The sequence below is a fragment of the Eurypyga helias genome, unplaced genomic scaffold, assembly GCF_000690775.1.
Source record: "Eurypyga helias isolate BGI_N326 unplaced genomic scaffold, ASM69077v1 scaffold5445, whole genome shotgun sequence".
Taxonomy (NCBI): Eukaryota; Metazoa; Chordata; class Aves; order Eurypygiformes; family Eurypygidae; genus Eurypyga; species Eurypyga helias.
In genome coordinates, this window is record NW_010249374.1 from 44273 (window position 1) to 66648 (window position 22376).

The following is a 22376-nucleotide window of genomic DNA, read 5'->3' on the forward strand; positions in this document are numbered from 1 at the left end:
GGAGGCACTAGTTTGTATGTTTTTGGAAGCTGCAAGCATTGCTCTCACTTTGGCCATAAGATCCTGCAGAAAATAAGAGGAAAATGATCAGACATGCCCAGTGATTGCAGAAACCTGCACAAAAGCGTTAGCTTATGCTCCAGTCGCATCTCAGATTCATGAGCACCAGCTATTAACAACCCCTAGGATAAATGAGTGAAATAATTTGGAGGAAGTTCCTATGACACCAACTGAGGTCTGTTTTTAATACCAGTGCTCTGCATCAATACTGAGAGCAGTTTCTATACAAATACCCACAGAAATCACATCAACTGAAATGGGAAGAAACTATGAAAAAAGGTTAAAAGAGAGAGAGCTGGTAAGGAGAAAGTGCTAACGATTACTCCAGAATAGAAAGCTTTTTTGTTTGCTTTGTAAACCCAAACCAAAAATCTCCATAGCAGCAGTATTTTCACATATGAGAGAGTGCCTGAAACAGTAAGACTGTTGTGAAACCAAATCACAACTCTCAGTCCTGTCAGAGTATCCAGTGGGAACAGCCGTACAAAATGAAATGAAATTTCATGTAAATGACAGAGCAACTGGGATGCAAAAAATGATCACAAATGAAAGTATGTATCAGTGATGAATTAATGTTACTTAAAATATTTCTTCATAAATGCAATAAAAATGAATTAAAATCCTGTTGTTGAAAACACTTTTCATCTGAAGTTCTCAAAACCCTTCACAGGGGAGTTCAGCATCATTATTCCACTTTTCTGACAGAAGGATTTGAATGAGAAAAGATACTGAATTGGTCAGGGTCAGTTAGCCAGAAAAATAATCTTACTAATGACTAGGTAAATTACATTTCTTTGGGCCCTTAAAGACAAAAAGATGCTAAACTAGTCTATGTTGGGAACTATCTTGCAGATTCACAAGATTCATTCCTCTTTTACACTTTCTGCAAATAGTAACTAAGGGCTGTATTTTAATATAGTCATCTTTCATCCTCTTACAGCTGCACTTCAAGCAAGCAGACTGATACTAAACTAGCAGATGCTATTCCCTAACCAATATTCAACCCGAGAAATGTATAACGCAGTTACCTGTGTCTGAAGGGTATATGTTTTTAAAGGGTGGGATGTTTACTCCACTTTGAAAATCATGATGTAGTTCTTACACCAGGAATTTTCAGGCATTTGGTAGCCTATGAACTGCTATGTCTAATACTCCAGTTTCTTTCTCTGGTGCCTATACTTGCTATTTTCTATTTTCCTGAATGTTCTTCTTTTGGGTTTCTCACAGAAAACAGATCAAATATGGTATGTAAGGTATGAGTCTACTAGTATTAATTCCCAACTACCACTGTTTCCCTAGCGGAACTAAATCTCTGAACAATATTAACTTATTGAAAGAAAAATCCATGCATTAAAAAAAATTATAAAAAGCAACTCTGGTTTTATATTGTAAATTTTCCAAGGCATAATTAAGAATTTTCCTCCTCTAAACTTGGCATACTCAATTGAAAGAACGTTAAATATGCATGAAGACTCAGAGAGGATGAGTGAAATTAAACATTTTAAAGTGATACCATGTAGCAGTGTTTAAAAAGGGAATGGAATTATTTTGATGGCAGTAGGTATCTTAAAACTGCGTTAGGGAAGGTGAATGCATTTAGATTATCACACAGCACAGAGGCACATACCTGATGTGCCATGATTCCCAGCGAACTTGAACATGTCAATGAAATTGTGACAACAGAACAAAAACAGTTCACAGACAGAAACAGCAGTAAGATAAGCGAGTTGAAGATGCTGCTCAGTTTGCAAAGAGGACATTTCTCCTCTACAGCCAACACTACAAACTTAGCCCTTGCAAGGTATTTCTCCTTCTTTCTTTCTTCCCCACGACACTTGTTAAGAGCACTACATGGTAAGATGGGCTCTCTGTGATACCTGAGAGCGGTAACTGGGGTACTGTAGCATCATGTGGACTTTCAGATCTTAACAGCGGACAGACTGCAGCATAATCGATTTAGCTTGGTCTTTAGAGGCTTGATTAAGCTTGAAAGGACAGCAGCTACAGAAGTAACAGAATTGGTTTTCCTCATAAGCAAACATTAAGAATGACAATGAACATGTCTTTACATCATGTGCAAAGCTCAGAATTGTACAAGGCAGTAAGAGAAGAAAACGGTATGATGGACACAATTAGGCAACATACTCTGAATTTATTTATTTGTACCTGAGTGATTTTACTCTGTACTGAAGACACAATTGCTGAAGAGATTTGGCCATCTTTTTCCTGAGAAACTCCCCTAAAAAAGGAAAACTGGAATTAGAAATTTATAGTAAATGTTTTAAAAATGCATTGCACTCACCATCACGATTTTGGGGTTTATTGTACAGGTGTCTCATATGTTAGCCAACAGTTCTCTCATTCAACTGAAACCATGACAACTCAGTCAGAAGAGTCACTCGTACAACTGATACGGAGAAATCTGAACAGCACCCTAGGGATTTTTAACAGGACTGTTCCATACTTCGTAGAAATAATTCAATTACGAATCTTGTACACATATTACAATTCAAACCACTCTATTAAAATTCTACTTCAGAGAGTTACCCCTTTCAGTGACAGTTTCAAATTTCCAACTTAGAATTAGGCTGCAGATTCTTCTGCACCAGTTTTACTGTAAGAGCATGTCAAGATGTTTACTCCAGTAGGCAGAGATCACATGTCTTCATTAGCCTGATGCACACAGTGCCGTCCTGCCAGCGTCTTCTGCTTTTACTGCGCACACACTGCACACAGAGCTCACCACCACCCCAGTTAGGTCAAAAGATGTGCTCACAGTCAAGAGCCATCAGCACTGCAGTATTAAAGGAAGAGCATGTTACCTGGAGCGTTCCTGGCTGGATTCCCTGCTCTCCACAGGAGAGACACTAGTTGAATGTACAGAATTTTTATGTGTGGATGGTTTGCCTGGTGACATGGATGGTGAAGGAGACCTAGCTTTGGACTTGGTACGTGATCTAGACCGCCTCTTCTTCTTCTTTTCATGGGGACTTCTGCAAGAATGAAATACTTTACTTAAGGATATTTAAAGCAACATTACACTAGCTCAGCTGAAATAATTGTTCACACTTCTAAAAGCTTATGTAGCCCTCTTCCACAGGATGCTTTTCGTGCATTCAGCAAGCATTTCAGTCTTAACCCAATACTGCACTTCAATGGTTGTGCAAAATACTTGCTCAGAAGCTCTGCTTAACATTTTACATTAGGCAACTACTAGTACCTGAGGTTCTCACTTGGAACGCTGCTTCATGGGTACACAGGAGTTACTGGCCAGTATTTGATAGTTTGAGGATAACAATGAAGTCTTTAATTGGAGATCTGCAGAATAACTTAGCTAGAGTGAAGTTTCTTCCCTAACAAATCTGACACTTAGAATATAGTAAGAAATTTAAGAGTTTACACCCCTTACAATTTTCCTAGGTCACAAATGACCAAACCATGGAATCATACCTAGACAAAAAGATCTATAAGGCAAATCCATGGTTTTGTTTGTTTGCTTTTTAAAAGAAATTACCCCTTTCCCTGTGATCCAATTTATAATACAACAAACTGCAGGCTCAAAATCATAAACAAGCTCTAGTATGCCACTCAAACAAGCCTTGACCTAGCAAGATGTTTTAAGTGCAAACTGTTTATGACTTGGGAATTACATACACAAATATTTGTCACTATGAGAGCTGGAACAAAGGACTTATGGGTACATGATGTGTTCATTATTGACAAAAGGGGAAAACAAAGACAGCCTCCTCATGTGCTCGTTAAGCTCAAAGAGAATTCAATTAGTAATATACTAGAGACGGAACTAGCAAAAATCTCTTTTGTACTTGGTTATGAACTTAAGTCTGTATGATTTACATACCAGTATTGATATTACTGTAATTAGAATTACTAGAGTAATGCCTTAGAGATAGGCAATACCTCATTGAGGCATGCCTCTCTAGCACGCACTGCTAGAAGTCTATCCAGAAGAATGTTGAAGCTTCTAGAACATTTTAAAACACTGTAAAACTTTGAGCCATCTTTTAAGTATCACATTATTGGTCCCTTTATTTTGGTTGTCTTAGGAACTGAAAAGTACCTATTAAACATATTAAATGCCTATATAAAAACTGTACACCTCTGACGCTTAGAATTTACCATAAAAATATCTGATTTTTATATAGAATTTAACATTCAAGACTTAAAATTGCAAGACCTCCTTATACTTTTCTTGCCTAATAATCATTAAGTGGCAGAAGGAAAACCCCACAGCTCTACCGGCCTCTAACATTTTCGTGACTATACAAAAAGCATCACCTACAAAGTCGGTTATTCCTTGACTAGCTAATCATACACTGTAATTGCTCAGTTTCTTGAAATATCATAATGTAATCAAGCTGTGAACATATTTCATACTTAACTCTCAAAAATCTCAGCAAACATTCATCATGCAAGAAGAATATTTTACAATAAGCTTTTTCAGTGTTTTTCATCTCAGATTACAATGAACAAACTTCATAACAGCTGAATGAATATGTCTATCAATTTTCCACTTTTAGAATAGTTAATTTGCTAAAACTAGACTTATTTTTTAATATTCTTCTAGGTACAAAAGCTAGTATAAAAGACTATGCATATTCTCTGTGGAAAGCAATTTGCTGCAGTCAGATTACAACACTAATTTACATTAGACTTGTTTTTGAAGTGACTGCGATGGCAACTGAGGTACAGGATAACCAGAAGTAAAAACAAGTGTTGTATTTATTCTGAAGTACAAGTCATTCTACAAGCAGCAACAAAATTAAGCATAGCTTACTAATTCTTCTTATTTTCTTTTGGAAATACACCTAAAAATTTACAAGCAATGCTAGCTGTTCAGCATCGTAACTGATATCAGATTAATGCCCCAAGCAAGTTTAAAACATTGCAGTATTTGTCAATTCTAATTTTCAGTCCTCTGACAGTACTGGATTCTAACGCTTGCCTACATCTTAGTGTGACTATGGTTAATAAAAATCAGTCAGCTGACTGCATCCATGTAAGACTGAAACCTGCTCTCAGCTATCAGGCAAACTATACATTACTCAGAAAGCCCAAGTAACCCTGAACCCAACCTTGCTTCCATTATACCATTGCAAAGAATCTATTACATAACTAAAGATGAAAACTGGTCCATCACAGTAGCAACATCTTTACTTGAAAATTTAACATGTCAGTCCTAACAAGACAAAAACAGTAGGCTTTCTGCAATCAGAGCTGCAAACCATCCTCACATCTATGTTTAACTACAATATTCTTTCTTCTTTTTGCACCTACTGCCGTATTTTATTGTGTAGTGTTCCATTCCTGTTTGAGGTCTAACAAAAGCTTACAATTTCCACATATATAAACAGTATAGCTGAAGAGGAAGCCCATTTGTTTCACAATTATCATCATAATTTACCACTTGGAGTGGCATAACTCCAAAAATAATTTATAGCTTAACATGCTGAATGGTCAAGCAGCAGACACACCAACACTGCATTAAAAATAGCACTGGACTCTGAAAAAAATCATGTGTGTGCTTACAGGAAGAAAAACATTTTAAGCTTCCATATCTTTTCTGCTTAAGCACATTTGCATGCTGAATTCCACAGAAGCCTCTATTATCTCCAGTTGATGAGTGTGAAAAACTGAATTGAAGTGCACTGATGAAGTTCTCAGTTATACATACCACACATGAATTAATTAGAGGCTGTCAAGAGATGGAAAGTTATCTTAAGACACAATAGAAATTTTTTAATAGTCAAAGTTGGAAGTGATCTCTGCTTCTTATTCCACAAGAGAGATGGAGAAGCAAGTTAAAGACTAAATCTTCACCGACAAGGAAAAAAATTGTCAAGCTACTAAACTGAGCATATAGTGTGCTGGGTTTTGTGTACACTTTACATGTACATATTCAAGCATGAAAAATTTTCACTTCCTTGCATGTTGAAGAACAACATGCCACAAAACATCAGAGCCATCAAAGCCTTCTAGGCACACACTTAGCAGACATTTTTCTTTTGCAAATGGCGAGCTGAAATAATGGTTGGTATGCTGTTTTGGCAGTAATAGGTTCAGAGAGACTATATGCAAGGTGCTCTCAAAAAAGGCACATCTTGATTTATATTTCACATCCCACTCTGCCAGTAACCTTCTCCAGGACCAGGTATACTTACTTGGAACGTGGGCGTTTCCTACTGTTTCCAGGACTATTACTAATGCGATAAGCTGTTGGAACGCTTCTTTCATCTCTCCGCCTTTCTGGTGTGTGAGCCCTTCTCCTAGGTGACCTTGATCGTGATCTGAGAAGGAAAAAAACCATCCAAAAGTTTGCTTTTTGTTACTTATTTCAGTACTTCTATTTCAGTGGGATTGTGCTGTCACCAAACGCAAATATGACATCCTTCAAATGCCTGTTTGAAACATGGGACATTTAGTCTCCAAGACTTGTCAGCTGCATAAAATTTTCTTACTCGTGCAAGACATCTAGGACACAGTTATCCATTGCTTTTCACTCCCAACAGAGGGAAAAAAAGCAATTGTTTTTTGATATTGTGTGCTAATGTCAACTTCTGTATTAGTAGGTGGGAAAGTTTTACTTTAGGCCAGGCACCTTTTGTGGCAGAGTTTACTAACTTCTCCAACACTGACAAGTCCAGGAAATTTTGTCCCTGATGCTGTAGCATAATCCTAGCCCAGCCAACATTTTCACTTGTGCAAGTGACCAACAACCCATGATCATCATTGTCTGGCACTAGCACTCTGACCTGAGATTTTTTTTCCTAGAAAAGTGAGAACAAAAAAGAGATCAAGAGGGAAGAAAGAAAGCATGCCTAGTTAAGATCAGACATCAACTCAGGAGCTTAAATCTTTTTCTCTGATTTAAAATTAAATGTATGTGCACACAAAACCTGAGTATTCCTTCATAACAAAATAAATGGAATGAGAGAAGTCCTGAGAGATGGAGGGGAGGAAGGAAGATGGAGAAGGGAGCAATTCAGGCACCAAGCTTGGAGAAAAGAAAGAAGAGAAACAGACCACATGTCTGCCCAGAATTCCTGACAGTAACCTTTGTTCTCACTAGAATAGATGGTTCTAATAATTTTACTTCCACTTACTTATTTATTTTAAAGGTCTTATTTATTTATTATAGGTATGTCATTCCATGTATACCAAACATTCATGTTCTTGAAAATACCTAATTTACAGTAATTAAAAGACAAGCCATTTATGAAATCACTGATCTTCTGCAGACTTACACCTTATACATAACACATACACACACACTCCTGAGGCATTTCTCTTACACCTACAACAAAATCAATTGCAAATGAAAAGAAAATCACAATGGCAGTTAAGTGTTGCAAATTAACTGCTTTGTCACTTAGGAATCTGATCTTTACCAGGCCATTCAGACGGATTAAAAAAAGGAAAAAAACCAACAGATTATAAAGTTCAGGGTCAGTCAGACACCTTGACATTTTACCAGGATTTCCCTCAAAAGAGCTCCAGCAGTCAAATCTTTTCGTTGTCGAAGTTGCCTGATAATTTTCCCGCTCGGCGGCTGCTGCTGCCATTGATGAGCTGCTCAGACTCCGCTCCATGCTCAGTGTCCCTGTGGATGCTGTGAGTCTGTGATACGGAGGCACACACTTCACATTCAGAATAAAATGTGCTAGTTTTGGTATTAACTAGAATCCTGAAAAGGCTCAGTCCCTTAACCAAAAGCTGAACCTTAGTGAAACATGCCTATGTGGACCAGCCTAAAAAAAGTCCAAACAATCAGAAAGAAAAAAGCATTAGCTTCGTTTTTATGAAGTGACATTTGTGGTTCTACAACATTCTTCCCATCAGCAAATGTTAAGAACTTTCGCCATTAGCTTCAAACTATTAAAACCAACAGTTTTACTGCAATACATCACTTGTTACTTTCATTAGGCAGTTATTTCAAAAGGCACTCTATTCCTTTAAAGTCAGTATCACTTGTGTTTAGTATGGTCCCAAAAGTTCAGAGGGTTATGAAGCTTGGCATGTCTCATTACAAAACAGGAATTATACTACATGAACAGACATTGCCTCAGCAATAAGAAAATCAGCTCAGAAGGACAAAAATCCACAATCAACTTTTTTTACAAAGAACGGCTACTTCCAACTCTCCTGAATTCCTAACATTGAGGGAAAAAGGCTCACACACACACAGGTGTACTCTATGCAAACACTGAAAAGTAACCTGTTAATAAAGTATGCCAGTACTAATTCCTTTTTGTAACTCATTAACTAGATAAATTATGTGGCTTACTACTACTCTGTTACTGCAGTATAAAGAATAATGATCAATATCAAAGAGATGTTTAGACTTTCCATCTCTAGTTCAAAACAAACATCCAGATTTCATCTACCCAAATCACTAAACCACTCAGTACTGGGCATAGCAGCGCCTCTACTTCCCTTCCTCTCCCCTCACATACACACACAACCCACGCTCACGTAAAAACACATCAGTAGCTCAGATGATGTACTACAAAGGTCTGTTGGTAGGAAAGAGATTCAGATGACCACTGTCATTATTTAGACTTGCTGCCAGCCGGCTGTGAAACCTGACTTCTCAGCTAGAAGAGCAGACTGCAAGGTCAGTGACTGACAACCCACACTTCTCTGCGGAGCCCCGCTGTCACGGACATTTCACATCAAACTTTGCTACGGTGCTTTGAAGTCGATTAGAAAAAAAAAAAAGACACTGATGAAGCATTTACTACCGATGACTGAAAGGTAACAAAGGCTGTTTGTTTTCCAAGACAGATTTAACAAATGTGCATCTTTGACGCTAAGCACTTATTTGTAATAATTAATTATCTCTGTGGGACTACCAGCCCCAAAGCAACCCATGTTGCAGCACCTTGCAGCACTTTTGGGCATGCTTTACTGATTCCATTACTCTTGCTTAAGTCGTCATGTTGGTTTAGAATTAAAACTGCATGATACCAGGAGCAATTTTGGACTAATTTCATAGAATCATAGAACGGTTTGGGTTGGAAGGGACCTTAAAGATCATCTAGTTCCAACCCCCCTGCCATGGGCAGGGACACCTTCCACTAGACCAGGTTGCTCCAAGCCTCCTCCAGCCTGGCCTTGGACACTTCCAGGGATGGGGCATCCACAGCTTCTCTGGGCAATGTGGTACAGAAATTTTGTTCCATAAAATAACATGTATTTATACAGAGAACTGCTGTTAGCACATCACATGCTAAAACTAAGCCAAACTCTCTGGGTTCCTTATGTAGCTCCAATTTTTTTAAACTTGTTTCTGTAAAACAGGTTTGGTTGTGCCAGCTAGAAAAATAAAAATCCAAAACATGCTCTGAATCAACTTCATGTTATTTCAAAAGAATTTTTCAACTTTATACTGCTGAAGTGCATTAGAAAATATATTAGAAAAAAAAAAAAGCAACAGTACCAAAGACTATCTTACCACCAACACTATTTTTAAATGCAGAGCCTCTACCTATGCTAACCGAGCGATATAAAATGGTATGCAGAGAAGTATACTGCAAAGTTCATCTGCAGGATTTCTAAGCAAAATATGCATTTTGGAAATAAAAAAAGATACACAAACTAAAAAGGCAAAAACTTGAAAAGTATACTGAAGATCACCTGAACAACAAGCAAAAGGAAGTTACTGCAAATTTGTGTTTAGCTTCGCCTCTCACATCTCATTCCCTATTAAGTTGTCACAGAAAGTTGTATGGTAAAGGTGCTTTCTACTCTTACTTTTTGGAACGACTTGTACTACTAAATAGTAACTACTCCAAGTGTTTTTAAATAGAAGCTCAACTAATATCTATATGGAAACCTCACAAAATCTAAGGCTTTAAGACTGGGCATATACAGGGCATGTGTTGAGGTCATCATCACAATTCAGACTTGGCAATTCATTATCCTCTGAATGTGATACTGCCTAATGAAAAATTATGAAATAAGCACAGCTCTTCTTTTGGTTGTCACAGTCTATTTAAATATAATAGTTTCGATAACTTCAAATGCAAAATCCTTATTTTCACAGTGCAGATACTTCAAACGTAATAAGCTACTCTCTAAGAAAGTTATGAAGGTTTGTTAGGAAGATGATTTTGCTTCTCATTCTAAATTATCTGAATAACAAGAACTGGAGGAGTAATTGCTACAGAAGGGGAAAATTCCAGCTTTTTCAGTCCACACTCGAGGTAAAATAAAACATAGATATTCACATTATATTGAGATTTGTACATTAAAATATACATTTTGAACAGAATAAAATAAGGCAACAAAATCTCAAACATACAACATTAGACTGAGACATTCAAATACAGCAGTTACTCAAAATAGGGATGTTCCATTATAATTTAGCATCGCTGTCCACACAATAAAGACTATCTCTACGCATCATCCACTTAAGACAAGATGAAGACATGAACCTCTACAAAAGGTTTACGCTTCATCCCAGAGGATACAACTCTTTACATAACCATTCAGCAGTAAGTTGTTAACAACCAATGTTTTGGGAATCTAGGAAAAACCCCATATCATTCTAGGTAAAGGACTAGGAAAACTGAAGAGCAAAGAGATGTGAAAGGTACCAAGTTTTGAGTAAGACAAGACAATGCATTGAAAGAATTTTCTGTGAATCAGCAGTAAATAAATAGAAAAACAAACAAATAAATGAATGAAAAGAAAGAAAACCAGTCCTATCTTCCAGCTAGGCAACAACACTTGCCTTTTTCTTGGCAATTACTAGAACAAGGCATTAGTTTTACCTAAACATTTGATAGACAAAACACATCAGCATCTGACTGGGTTATGAATCAGTCTCCCACTCTTGATTGCTCTACACATTTTCTGGTTTCAGAAGCAAGAGCTTTAATTTTGGAAATAAGGTTTGTTAACATACGTTGGTGTAGCCAACACCTTCAATAAAGTAGACCTCTAACCACCATTTTTTTGTATCATGTGAGGCCACGTGGACTCTAATTAGAAAAGCAGGCCTAGAAAAGACTTCAAGAAATAAGACTATTCAATATTCTCCGAACTATAATTCTTGATACATAAATTTCCCACAGCGGAGCATTCAAAAGCTGCATTAACTACCTTCACCACTGAGACACTATGAAACCTTTCTAGTCTCTCTGTTACCAGTTTAAATCCATTACGTATTGCCCAAACCTCAAGCACTGAAGAAGCATATATAAGACTCATTTAATCTTCCTTCAGTCTTCCTAAACAGTCATTCCAACTCTCCTCTTAAAAAAAATTCTGAAAAATTTTGATTATTCCCTCTAAACTTCCTCCAGTTGGGCTTATTCCGTCTAAAGGGTGCACAACACTGGACATGGTACTCTAGCTGACGCCAAACAAAACAACATCTTCCAGATGAGAAGACACAATGCATCCTGCATGGGACTTGCTTGTCTTTACAGACTCCACTAAAGTAAACCAATGCAGTTACTGTATTAGGTATCAGATGCAGGAGAAAGGTATTCATTACAGCTGAATTACAAGAGATCCTTGGGCAGAAGTTTAGATTTAGCCATGTTCTAGTGAATTGCTATAGACAGGAAGGTATCTTCAAATTTCTTACAGGTCTCCCTCCTGATATAACTGCCACTAAAACATTTCATACAGCCAGCAAAAAGCTCAAGGGAACTCAGCACCGATGATACTGCCTTAAGTTCCCAGCAACAATGGCTTTCTGAATGGGAGACACACTCTCCAGAGACCTTTGTTTAAACTGGTACTCGATGAACAGCAAGACAGGCTGAATGGGAAGCCCTTTCCTGTTCAGCTCTAGGTTCTGTCAAGAATTTATAAGTTTCAGGATTATCCTATGGACTGGCAGACCCAAGTACTGGTAAAGATCTTCTCTGATGATTCTCTGTCCTTTTCAAGGTACAACAGAAGATTATTTAAATGGATTTTTTTTTTTTAGCAATACTAGGATGTTCCTCCTCGGGTTTACCATGAGTAAGTAAAATAGTGGATAAATATATGCAACATAGCTTGGGTGAAGTGACATGGGAGGTTCGAGTGAAATGTGGCTTGACAGGGAACTGAAAAGATGAATGATTCACCTGAGGAGACTTTTCCCCAAGATAACCTTAACTCATTTGCATTCACTTCTTAAAAAAGGAAAGCTTCATTCAGCATCATACCCTTTACATGCTGGGAAGTGCAGAAAAGGAATGACAGACAGTATTTTGGAATGTGCCTTACAACACTGACAACAGGCGGTCATGATGCTATAAGGCAGTCAAATAGGCAACGTGTCAGACTGATCGTTTCAGCTCAAGGTAAGTTTACTTAATTCCTTGCATCTCTGAATAGCAGAGACGTCTTCAGAAAAGTTTGTATGTAACCTTAAAAACCTAGTAAAAATAAAGAATTGCAGCGTGTTAACATTTAGTCAAGTTAGTATAGTTAGACACTTTGTTAAACAAACACATAAAAATGCACAAGGAAAATATAAGATGAGAAGTTTTGTTACACTGCTGTAAAGGGCTAGAAGCTGTTTTTCAGGAAGAAGCATCTATCACAGGCATGGCCACAAAGATAAAGGAACGTACAATTCTGCACGCATCAACATACATGTATAGCATTTCAGAACGGTTTGGGTGGGAAGGGACCTTAATGATCATCTAGTCCCAACCTCCATGGGCAGGGACACCTTCCACAGACCAGGCTGCTCAACGTCTCGTCCACCCTGGCCGTAGCTGTGGTAGTATTTACATGCACAATTTGTTTGAACCACAAGTTACTTAACCACTGCTCCATAGCATGATTCAGAGAATGCAACTGCAAGAACCAACCCTTCCTGAAATGGTAACTGCTATGTGGCAGGACATTCAGATATGACAAATTTTACAGACAGTAAACTTGAAAGGTGCCTAGACCCAAATGTCTTAGATGCAATTATCAGTACTAGTATAACAGAATATCTATAATCTTATAGCTGGATAATTAATATACTGAATTTAATCTCACTAATAGAGTTAACTGCACTGGGCTACATTCTTCTATGGTCTTCCTTCCTCATCAACTGTTCTCACCCTTCTTGTACTCCTGTCACACCTCTCCTGCCATTCATCCATTGTATTCTTTCACATACTACCCAACTGATTTCTTTCCTTCTGAGCTTTACTGTTAAACCACCCGGTTTTCTACCCCTGTTTCTTATCTTACTGTTGTCTGGTTACTTCACTCCAGCAACAGCCACAGACTTATTAGGAAGTTCTCTTCCTGCTGTAACCACACTCCTACATATCACTGCCATGTATTTCACAGACCAAAGTGAAAAAGCACTTTAATGGTATAAACTTTGCACTATGTAACTAGAAATTAATGATTCATTATTTCATTAAAACTATTTTCAAAGATCTTCCATATTTAATGGTATTTATTTACTGTCTTTAAGGTGACTATACCCTCTGTAATGGGTACGAAGACGCTTATATAATGGAAGGAGTGCAAAAATGTTTTGTTAGCCCACACAGAACTTTAAAGAACACGCTTGGTTTCCAAACCCACCTTGAATGCCTGACAGTTCTATAGGCAGTGGGAAGTGAATGCTTTGCTTTTGAATGTGATCTAGATCTGGACTTAGACGATGAATGATACTTGAATGGTGATCGAGATCTTGTCCGAGACCTTTTCTTGTGTTTTTTTCTTTTCTTTTCCTTTTCTTCATCCCTAGGAGGATCTCTGCTTCTGCTTGAAGGCCTTTCTGCTTGTTTAACTTCTAAGGTGGGTAAAGTTCTGACTGCAGTCACAGGACATGGTATGCTATTGACACTCTGCAATCAAAGGTAAAGAACAGTGTTCAGTTTTCAAAGCTGCATGCAAATTTTTATTATGAGAAAGTCCGTTAAGTGTGGACACCACGTAAGCATCTCTAGTCCTTTACACTAAGGAGATGGCTACGTCTTCTCCTCTGCATGCCACACATATGCAACGTTCTGGCAAAGAAACTTAAGATATACTGCTCCATAGTCTTGCCAATATACATTATAGGTTCTTTGCAGAAATGCTGGTTAACAAGTACAACAACAAGAAAAATAATATCTAACAATTTTTTGACTCATGAAAGTGTGTGAGAAATACATCCACCTTAAGAAAGTAGTTGTTAAATCAGTAACAATCTAACCTCCCATGAATGCTTTAAAACCTCACAGTGTTGCCTCAGTGTTATATAACGTGTGTCTACGTAAGGCTGACATCTTCAAAACCATGCACCGAGGAGTACCTCACGAAGGCCTATACAGTTCCTCAGAGATACATATGCAAGTTGGGATATGCCTGCTAAGACTGTCCTCCTAACTAGCACATAGTTTTCGTCTCTAGTTTTTAGAAGAAATGTGTTCTAAAAAAAAAAAAAAAGGGTACTACCAGGTGTCTTTTCATCTACTTATCCCTTTTTTATCAAAAAGGATAAACCTGAAAATACAATCAGGAATTACTGACATTCAAAGTTCAGTTTTAGTGTCCCTTTCATCCCTGAACCGTGCTGTTTAGATTACAACCTCAAGGAAAACCAGCAAAATTAATTAGTGCCTATACAAGTTATTTCTGTACTTTGTGAAATAAATGTTTTGCATGTAAATGGTTGGAAAGATCACACAAATTACTAATCTCAAAGACAAAGCAAGTCCATGCGCAATTCATGCTCAATGAGTAGTTCTGACTGCAGACAGTTAAGCAAAACACACCATACTCCAAGAAATATTCAAATTATCAGCTTGTACCGGAGAGAATTCTGCTCAATACCTTGTTTAGAACAATTCAAGTCAGGCACTATGGATATGCACCTCATTTCAAAGCCTGTCATTCCCCCAGCTGCCATTTCAAGGCAACTGGAGAAATCAGTTTCCCTCTGTCATAATTTCTGCTCCACCTGGTCTGACACTTTCACCGTTGGATACAAGAATGCTTCCCGTGATCAGAATAAGGAGTAATACATTAACATCTGAAATAACTGAATTAGAAACAGGTGATCTCCTTTCTTTTTGCCTCTTACTGTGAATATGTCAAGGCAACAATTGACCACATTTGAATAATCAGAAATCCAGCTCTGCTTCAAGCTAGAGAGCCATGACACTTTTCTGAGCTTTAACTGATAACTACTATCACAATATTTACAAAAATAGCAATAAAGCAGCGCCAAAGTAGTTTGCTTCGAGGATTATAACATTTTATAGCATGACTGTTTGAGTGACTGGTTTACTAGAGGCCCATTTCCAATCCCACTAACTTCATAACCCACATGCAATTGCAGATACCTCATCTCCTAACTTCAGAGTTTCCTAAGAGACCATCACAGCCAACTTTTTGTTCCTTGACAATGTTACTCATCTCTTTATACAGTACGTACTCTTCCTTTTGAACACCACTGAATATGTAACAGACCAGTTTGCCTTGAAGTAGGCACCTCTAATAGCTTGAAATGAAATAGCTGTAGGCAAAGTAGAGTTAAGAGGAAAACAAGAAAGGGAAGAATAAAACAACAGTTTTCAGTGCCCAAGTTCATTTGGCCGCACAAAACGCAAGCTATCGTACCACTGCCAAAAAGGAAGTTAATATATGAACGCTCACTTTCAGCTCACTCGTAGAGATTCTCTCAGCAATCAGAACGAACAGCCCCACAATGCTAAGCACCCCTACGTATCCACCAAAAGCGTTGGATGGTGAAACGGTGGGCTCTCCTTGACCTTGAGGATGCTTACGTTAACGAGTGACAGCACTGTCCAGATATCCCCAAGCAAAGCACAGCTGCAGGCTGGCCGGCTGTAGGTTCAGGCCCCACTGCTTCAGGTTACTAATGACCATGCCTGGAAAGCCACACAGAAGTGACTTTAGCTACTCCCAGGTGACATGTGGGTTCTGGAGTGCAGGACACCAGCTAACACACAGAGAGCAGTCACCAACCCCCCTAACCCTACACAACGCACCGCTGCGACCAGCAGCTCTGGTGACAGTTCTCAGGTCACAACAGCACGACTGACTGTGAACAAGCATGTCGATTCCCTCAGTGGCAACTCTGGTTGCCTTCAAGAAAAAAAAACGACCTGATTCAGCATCAGAGCAGAACACAGTGAAAGAATTTATTGTCAGGAAGTTGCCAGGCCACAAAGAGCGTTTCTAGGTGTATAAATAATGCTGCTGAATGAAAATATTTAGGGAAAAAATAAACATAGTGCCTGGCAAACAGAAGCAGCTGTCATTGGTTTGTGTCTTTACTAGTGAATGCTGATCCAAGCAAACTAAGGTAATGGGAACTAAAGCTGGAGGCACGAATACAGGAAAAAAGGAACAAAACTAATTAAAAATCAACGCAAGCACAGACACTGGGAGAATATTCAGCATTTCCAAAAGGCAGAAACACTCTGCTTTACTGGCCAGGCTCCACAAATCTGCAGGCCAGTAGAACACGGTTTTGGAAAGCACAGCAAGAAGCTGGTTACCTGATGTATTTTATTATGCATCTCAAGGGATGAGAGATTTAAATTGTTTGAGAGCTCTTCTAAGAAGTTACACTGTGAACATTCAGATAGCATTCAATGGATCTCACTTCCTTGTCCATTTTGGGTAACACCAAAGTTTTTTGGCCCTATTAAACACTACAGTGTCAATTTCACTGGCAGAGTTGTTCTTCCGTGTTTTATTTGCACGATTGTAGCAAATCCACTAAAATAATGCTTCCTACAGAAAACCCTTGGAATAAAAAAAAATAAAGTTTCAGAGATACTTTTGGGAAAACAAAGATGATTCAACAACTCCTATTAAGCAAAAGGAAAGAGCTTTATATCAGGAAGAATTTACAGCTGTCTGAGAACAGAAAGGAGCACCTCAGTTCATTACAAGACATTTGTGTCTTTGCAGTGTTTGTAAGACGAGAACACAAAGCCAACATCAGAAGTGAGTCAAAAGGACTGCAACAGAACAACACACTAGCATTGTTCCTGGTACAAACTAAATTAACTGGTAAAGAACATTATCAATAATGTTACCAACACTTTTACAAGTGGCTACTATTTCTTCTGTTCTAACATCTGAATTTTGCAGGAATTTGAATCCTATGCTAGATCAAAATTGGAAGAGAAGAATGCCAGAACTGTAAGAGTTAATCAACGATTCTTTTACTTCATTAAAATGTGAAAATATCCCAGATTCTTTTCTGCCACTGTACCTTTTTTACCACAGGTTCCCCAAAGCTTCTAGGAAAGTATTCCCTGACTGAGACTTAACAAGCAACTGTCTACCAGCAATGGAAGTGTATGATTGCTCTGTGCATCAAAGCAAGCAGTTACTGCTTTCAGAAGAGTCTCTCAGTCCTAGCCTCAATAATTGGCCCAAAATGATTAAACAGAAGTGATAAAAACATTTACTGTAGAGCAAGTTCCTACAGAACAAATTAAAGCCAGTTTCACCAGGGCTTAGCTGCTGCACTGAAACACAGCTATTAATGGTGCACCCACTGTGCTAAGTTCTTCAGAAACAGGCAGCATTTTGCATTCTCAGTTTTGAAGGGCCAACTGTAAAGAAGTTAGTGGTTCTGACTGTCTGCTGTATGGATTAATACGCTTTTGTATCCTGAGTGCTTTGAAGAATAAAAATCAAGGCAAAGAACATTCTTAGCTCCCTCACCTATCTTAATTAGGATGGCAGTTCTTGGTATTTACCTTTCCCCCAATTAAATATTAAATAAAGTATTTACAGCATAAGGAATTACAACTCTCATGTAGTTTTTGATAGTAGGGTTCTTGCACTAAAAAGTTCCAAATGCCAGCAAGCTATCCACCCCCCAAATGCCACAGTAGTATGTGACATTTTATGTTTTTATCTGTCTTTCTGAAAAAGCGAGATAAGGGAAATTTACAAACAAACAACCCCCCCGCTGCCATGCTAACCAGAAGATATAGATACCTATATTCTGAAAGAAAAAAAAAAAAGTGAAAGTAAGAAAGGAATGGCCCTGAAATATTCTAAAGCATTTTCTCTTTAAATACTTCCTGGATGGTTTTCATTAGACAATTACATTTCGCTCACAAATTACCATTAGGAAGATATATAAACATGAAATCACATTATACGTTATTATTGCAACGAGGCGTGCAACAATATCCACAGCCCATTGCTAGAAAAAGCAGGATCAACTACAGCCTAGGTGTGAAAGATGTACAATATTGAAAGTTGGTGATAACCCTGTTATGCTTGGCAAAATTTGAATAGCATCTTCTTTTTAAACACGACACACTTCTATTTCACTCATAAGCAGACTACTTTCCACAGAAAAATTGTTACATACAGGACAAGAGTAAGGACAAGTCATCTAAAGAAACGAATGATAAAACAGGGCTTCAAAACAGGGAAGATGAAAGAGCCAAAAGAAGTTAAGTTTTACTTTGTGCTATGGAATATTTATATTCAGAGGCACAACAGCAGATGACATTTGGGACAAGCCATTAAAACAGAGTTACTTTCAAATCCTGTGCTTGTCTGTTTTTGCAGCGTTCTTGTGGATTTCTCTCCTTGTTTAAATCGGATACTAAGGTCTATACAGGTAACAGTTTGGGTATAACCAACCGTCTTTTACATGCGTATCAAAGTACTATCACCACTGAAGCATTTCTGACATTGGATAAAATACAAGAGATTAGCAGAATGATCTGTATTAGAAACCCATCAGATAGACTATTAGTTAAATCATGCCCTGTAGACAAAAATCGGGCCGTACTACACTTGCAGAACACCTGCCACTACATCAAGTAACTTATTTGAAGAAGTTCAATAGCTGTGCCTTGTCTAGTCAACCACCAGCGTGGGCCCCATCTCAAACTATTTTTGTCCCGTATTACCAGCACCAGTGTACTCTGGGAGATACTTTATCAAGTATTTCAGTGGTCACTTATGGCCAATTTCTTTGACAAAGCGTGCAGGTCTGCAGCCCCACCTTTGACAGGGGCAGCAGGGAGGGGACTCTACTTACACAAGTTATATTTACCAAAACTTTGTGTTGGAAGCAACAATTTGGCAGCTTAGATTTTCCCACTGCAAGACTCCTATAACCTGCTACCATTATCAACCACTCTTAACAAAAACATTAAGTGAGTGTTCACCAGTAAGACACTGAACCATGCCATTTTAGTTCTGTGAGACTTTGCTGCACACACATCGAGAACCACAGCTCCATAGCAGATTCTTTCTCTTTTTCAACCTTTTGCTCCCAGATGATCCAAGGACAACGCTGCTCAGACAGACAGGGTTAGGGATAATCAAAAGTTCTGAATTGGAACATTGGCAGACAACATTTTAACCCATAGACAAGGTGGTAGAAATGTTACAGGCCTGCTATACCAAATGCACTGTACCAGGGCCTGATGTTGTGCCAGGGAGGCTTACGTTGGTTATCAAGCACTGGAACAGGCTGGCAGGGAGGTGGCCGAGTGTGGCCGAGGTGCTTAGGGACAGAGCAGTGTCAGGTTAACGGTTGGACTTGATGATCTTAAAGGTCTTTTCCAACCTAAAAGATTCTATGATGCTAAGGCCTACTACCAAGAGTGACACTTGCACTGAGAATTCAACTTGTGCCACTAGCCAGCATACTTGCTTTGTTAACCTGAAAAAAAGTAAAACAAAATAAATGTTTCATGGGATCCCTCCCAATGTCTAATCTAGTTCATTCAGATTTTGGTAAATATAACTAAGAAAGTGCACAATTAGTATTTATTCTACTTATATAAAAAGATACCTAAGGGCAACCTTAATTTTTTAAAATTTAAATTAATTTTAATAATTTTGGAATGCGGTTTGAATTTGAGATTATGAAACACCTTACTTTATTTGTTTAAATCTAAGAAAGCACTTCAGTGCGGCACTCCAGACAACCTGGCACACTCCAGCTGTGCATACCTACAAGAACCGCAGCTACAGGTTCTTTGCTGCTGCAGGACAAAGACCCCGTGTTCATGGCAGAACGACTACAACTCCTCTTTACCGACGCTACCTGACAGATGTGCCAACTGGCCTGATTTTCATGTTACGGAAGCGTCTATGTGAATTATATACATAAACACAAGTAAGATGACACCCAGTTAGGGTTTACCCATCCTGAAAAAGGGTAAAGACTTGCCTAGCTACAACGTTCCTGCCAGCCGATCAGTTCTGGACACAGCTAAGCGGCATGTTTTCCAAGTACTGGTTCTAGGAAATATTATGCATAACTGTTCTGCTGTGATGCATGCAAGAACAGTGAGGAGCTGTTTGTGAAAAGTTGTGCTGCTTCACTGCTCAAGCTCATTTCTAAGCCTTTTGTCCCCCTTGCTTGATTTCACTTCAAGGAAAAACAAGAAAGCATATAAAAGAAATAATTCAGCTATGGAAAAAGCAGACCCAACTATTTTTAAGATTCAGCTGAAGCCAAAAAAGCTTAAAAGTGCTATATTCTGTGGTATCGACTGTCCTTTACCTGCAGTTAGTAGGATCAATTTTGTTCAAAGGTGTAACGTATACCTGGTACCAGCATTTCTTTCAAGAAATACTAGGTACCAGGAAAATCTGAGAGAGGTCAAAAAAGCTTTGCTCATTTAATGCATTTCTACACAGTGCAATAAGCACGTTTTCAGCACAAGTGTACACACAAAAGAGCATTCTAGGCTTTACACAGTTATCAGGCAGGGGAGTCATGGGAATTCTGCATCTCCCGTGGACATTCTCAACTTCTCTTCATGCTTTACTATACATCTCAATCATTATTCATTTTTTGAGACAGATTTTAAGCTACAAAAATCATTCCACTACATTAAACTCTATGACTATTGCGTATCAATCTTTGTTTCCTGGACTCCTCATTGGATGCTCCTTCCCCCAAAATGGGAGATGAAATATGTTAAGTGACATTATTGGTGGACTTAAATATTTAATTTTTTTATTTGTTTTCTGAAATTTCCCCCATTAGTTCCAATGGCCAAACTACGAAACAAATTTTACATACCTCTTTCTCTTGACTTCGTGTTTTTTCGTTACAGTCACTGTAGTTACCTCTTGTTACTTTTGCAATCAGTGTTTTTAATTGCATCTTTTTGTTTCTGAAACATGACTGAAAAAGCTTAAATCCCCCTGTGCTACGTTATTTATTTGTGAACTGATTTAGACATCGCGATGCAGCTTACTGGACTGTCAGTGTATATACAACAGAGGTTAACAAATCCACAATACGATTTCAGTTTCCAGTAAGATTTCTCGAATCAAATGTGCTGTTACGAATAGTCAAACCAGGCAAGAGGAGCAAAAGGCAGTTTATGCATTGGAACGAATGTAGATGGAAGCTTTTTCAAATATGGCAAATGGAAAGACAACAGCCTGAAAAACATTCACATTTCAAAATCAACTTTTATATGCATAAATCTATATGCATGTATCTATATAAACACATTAAGTGTGTGAATAAGCAAACTACACTTAGGAGGAATATTACTTCCAAAGGCATTGTGGCATTTTAGACTGTACATCAACACAGTACTAGCATTCTAAATACAAGAGTCAATTTTATATCAAAAAGCATGGTCACAGCAGTAACATTTAAATATATACTTGAAATTCTATATAAACCCTTTCATAAAGAAAGCATCTCCAAACTATTTCTAATGGTAAGAAGCAGTGAAACTGGTTGCTTTAAAATACTTAAATACACTGGATATTTTTTTTGTGTGGGAAAGAGATGCCTTTTCTGAAATGGTACATATGTGGGAGAAGGAAAAAGCAGCTTTTAACAAATCAGTTTACTGAGAAGTGGGAGTCAGGCGCAGTTTTTGATGAAAAGTTCACTTCGTTTTTACTAAGTTCAGCTTAGAACCTCAGTAAGTTCAGACGTGAGCGAGGACACTCATCTGCTCTTCCAAAACTGAGTCAGATGTTGTTGAAGAGCTACTGGTTATTTCAGGCATTCTCTTAAAGAAAAATATCAAAAGAACCTTAGCTTAGAAATATCTACATCCTTGACAAATCCCCTTGAGAAGGAGCAGAACTGCACATCTGGGGAGTTTTGCATTGTCATTGTCTCTGCATTCACTCTTCAACATATAACTGGAAAAAAGTACTGGACACTTGTGCTAGTCAGGGAAACTTTGTTTGCAACATCAATGAGAATCCCAAACAGGGTCTCTTGAGATGTGACCACACTCAATTTTGCTAGTCCATGCTGATATGGATCACCTGAAGTGCAGATGTGTCTTTTTCACCTGCCTGTTCTTTTGAAAGTTTTGAGGTGTAATCCATGATTTACTGGGGGGGGG

At 38.2% G+C, this 22376-nt stretch overlaps 1 protein-coding gene across 1 annotated transcript in view; it reads right to left on the minus strand.

Annotated features, from left to right (window-relative positions):
• Positions 1-6: 6 nt before the first annotated feature.
• Positions 7-22376, minus strand: part of SFSWAP (splicing factor, suppressor of white-apricot family) — a gene marked incomplete at its 3' end in the record, with an annotated part of 48886 nt that continues 26516 nt past the window's right edge. The window contains exons 14-18 of the mRNA XM_010151325.1: positions 13618-13883; positions 6240-6365; positions 2883-3053; positions 2227-2299; positions 7-63 (exon numbers count right to left, since the gene is read on the minus strand). Coding sequence (XP_010149627.1) covers positions 7-63; positions 2227-2299; positions 2883-3053; positions 6240-6365; positions 13618-13883 — 693 coding nt within the window. The remainder of the gene's footprint in view (positions 64-2226; positions 2300-2882; positions 3054-6239; positions 6366-13617; positions 13884-22376) is intronic.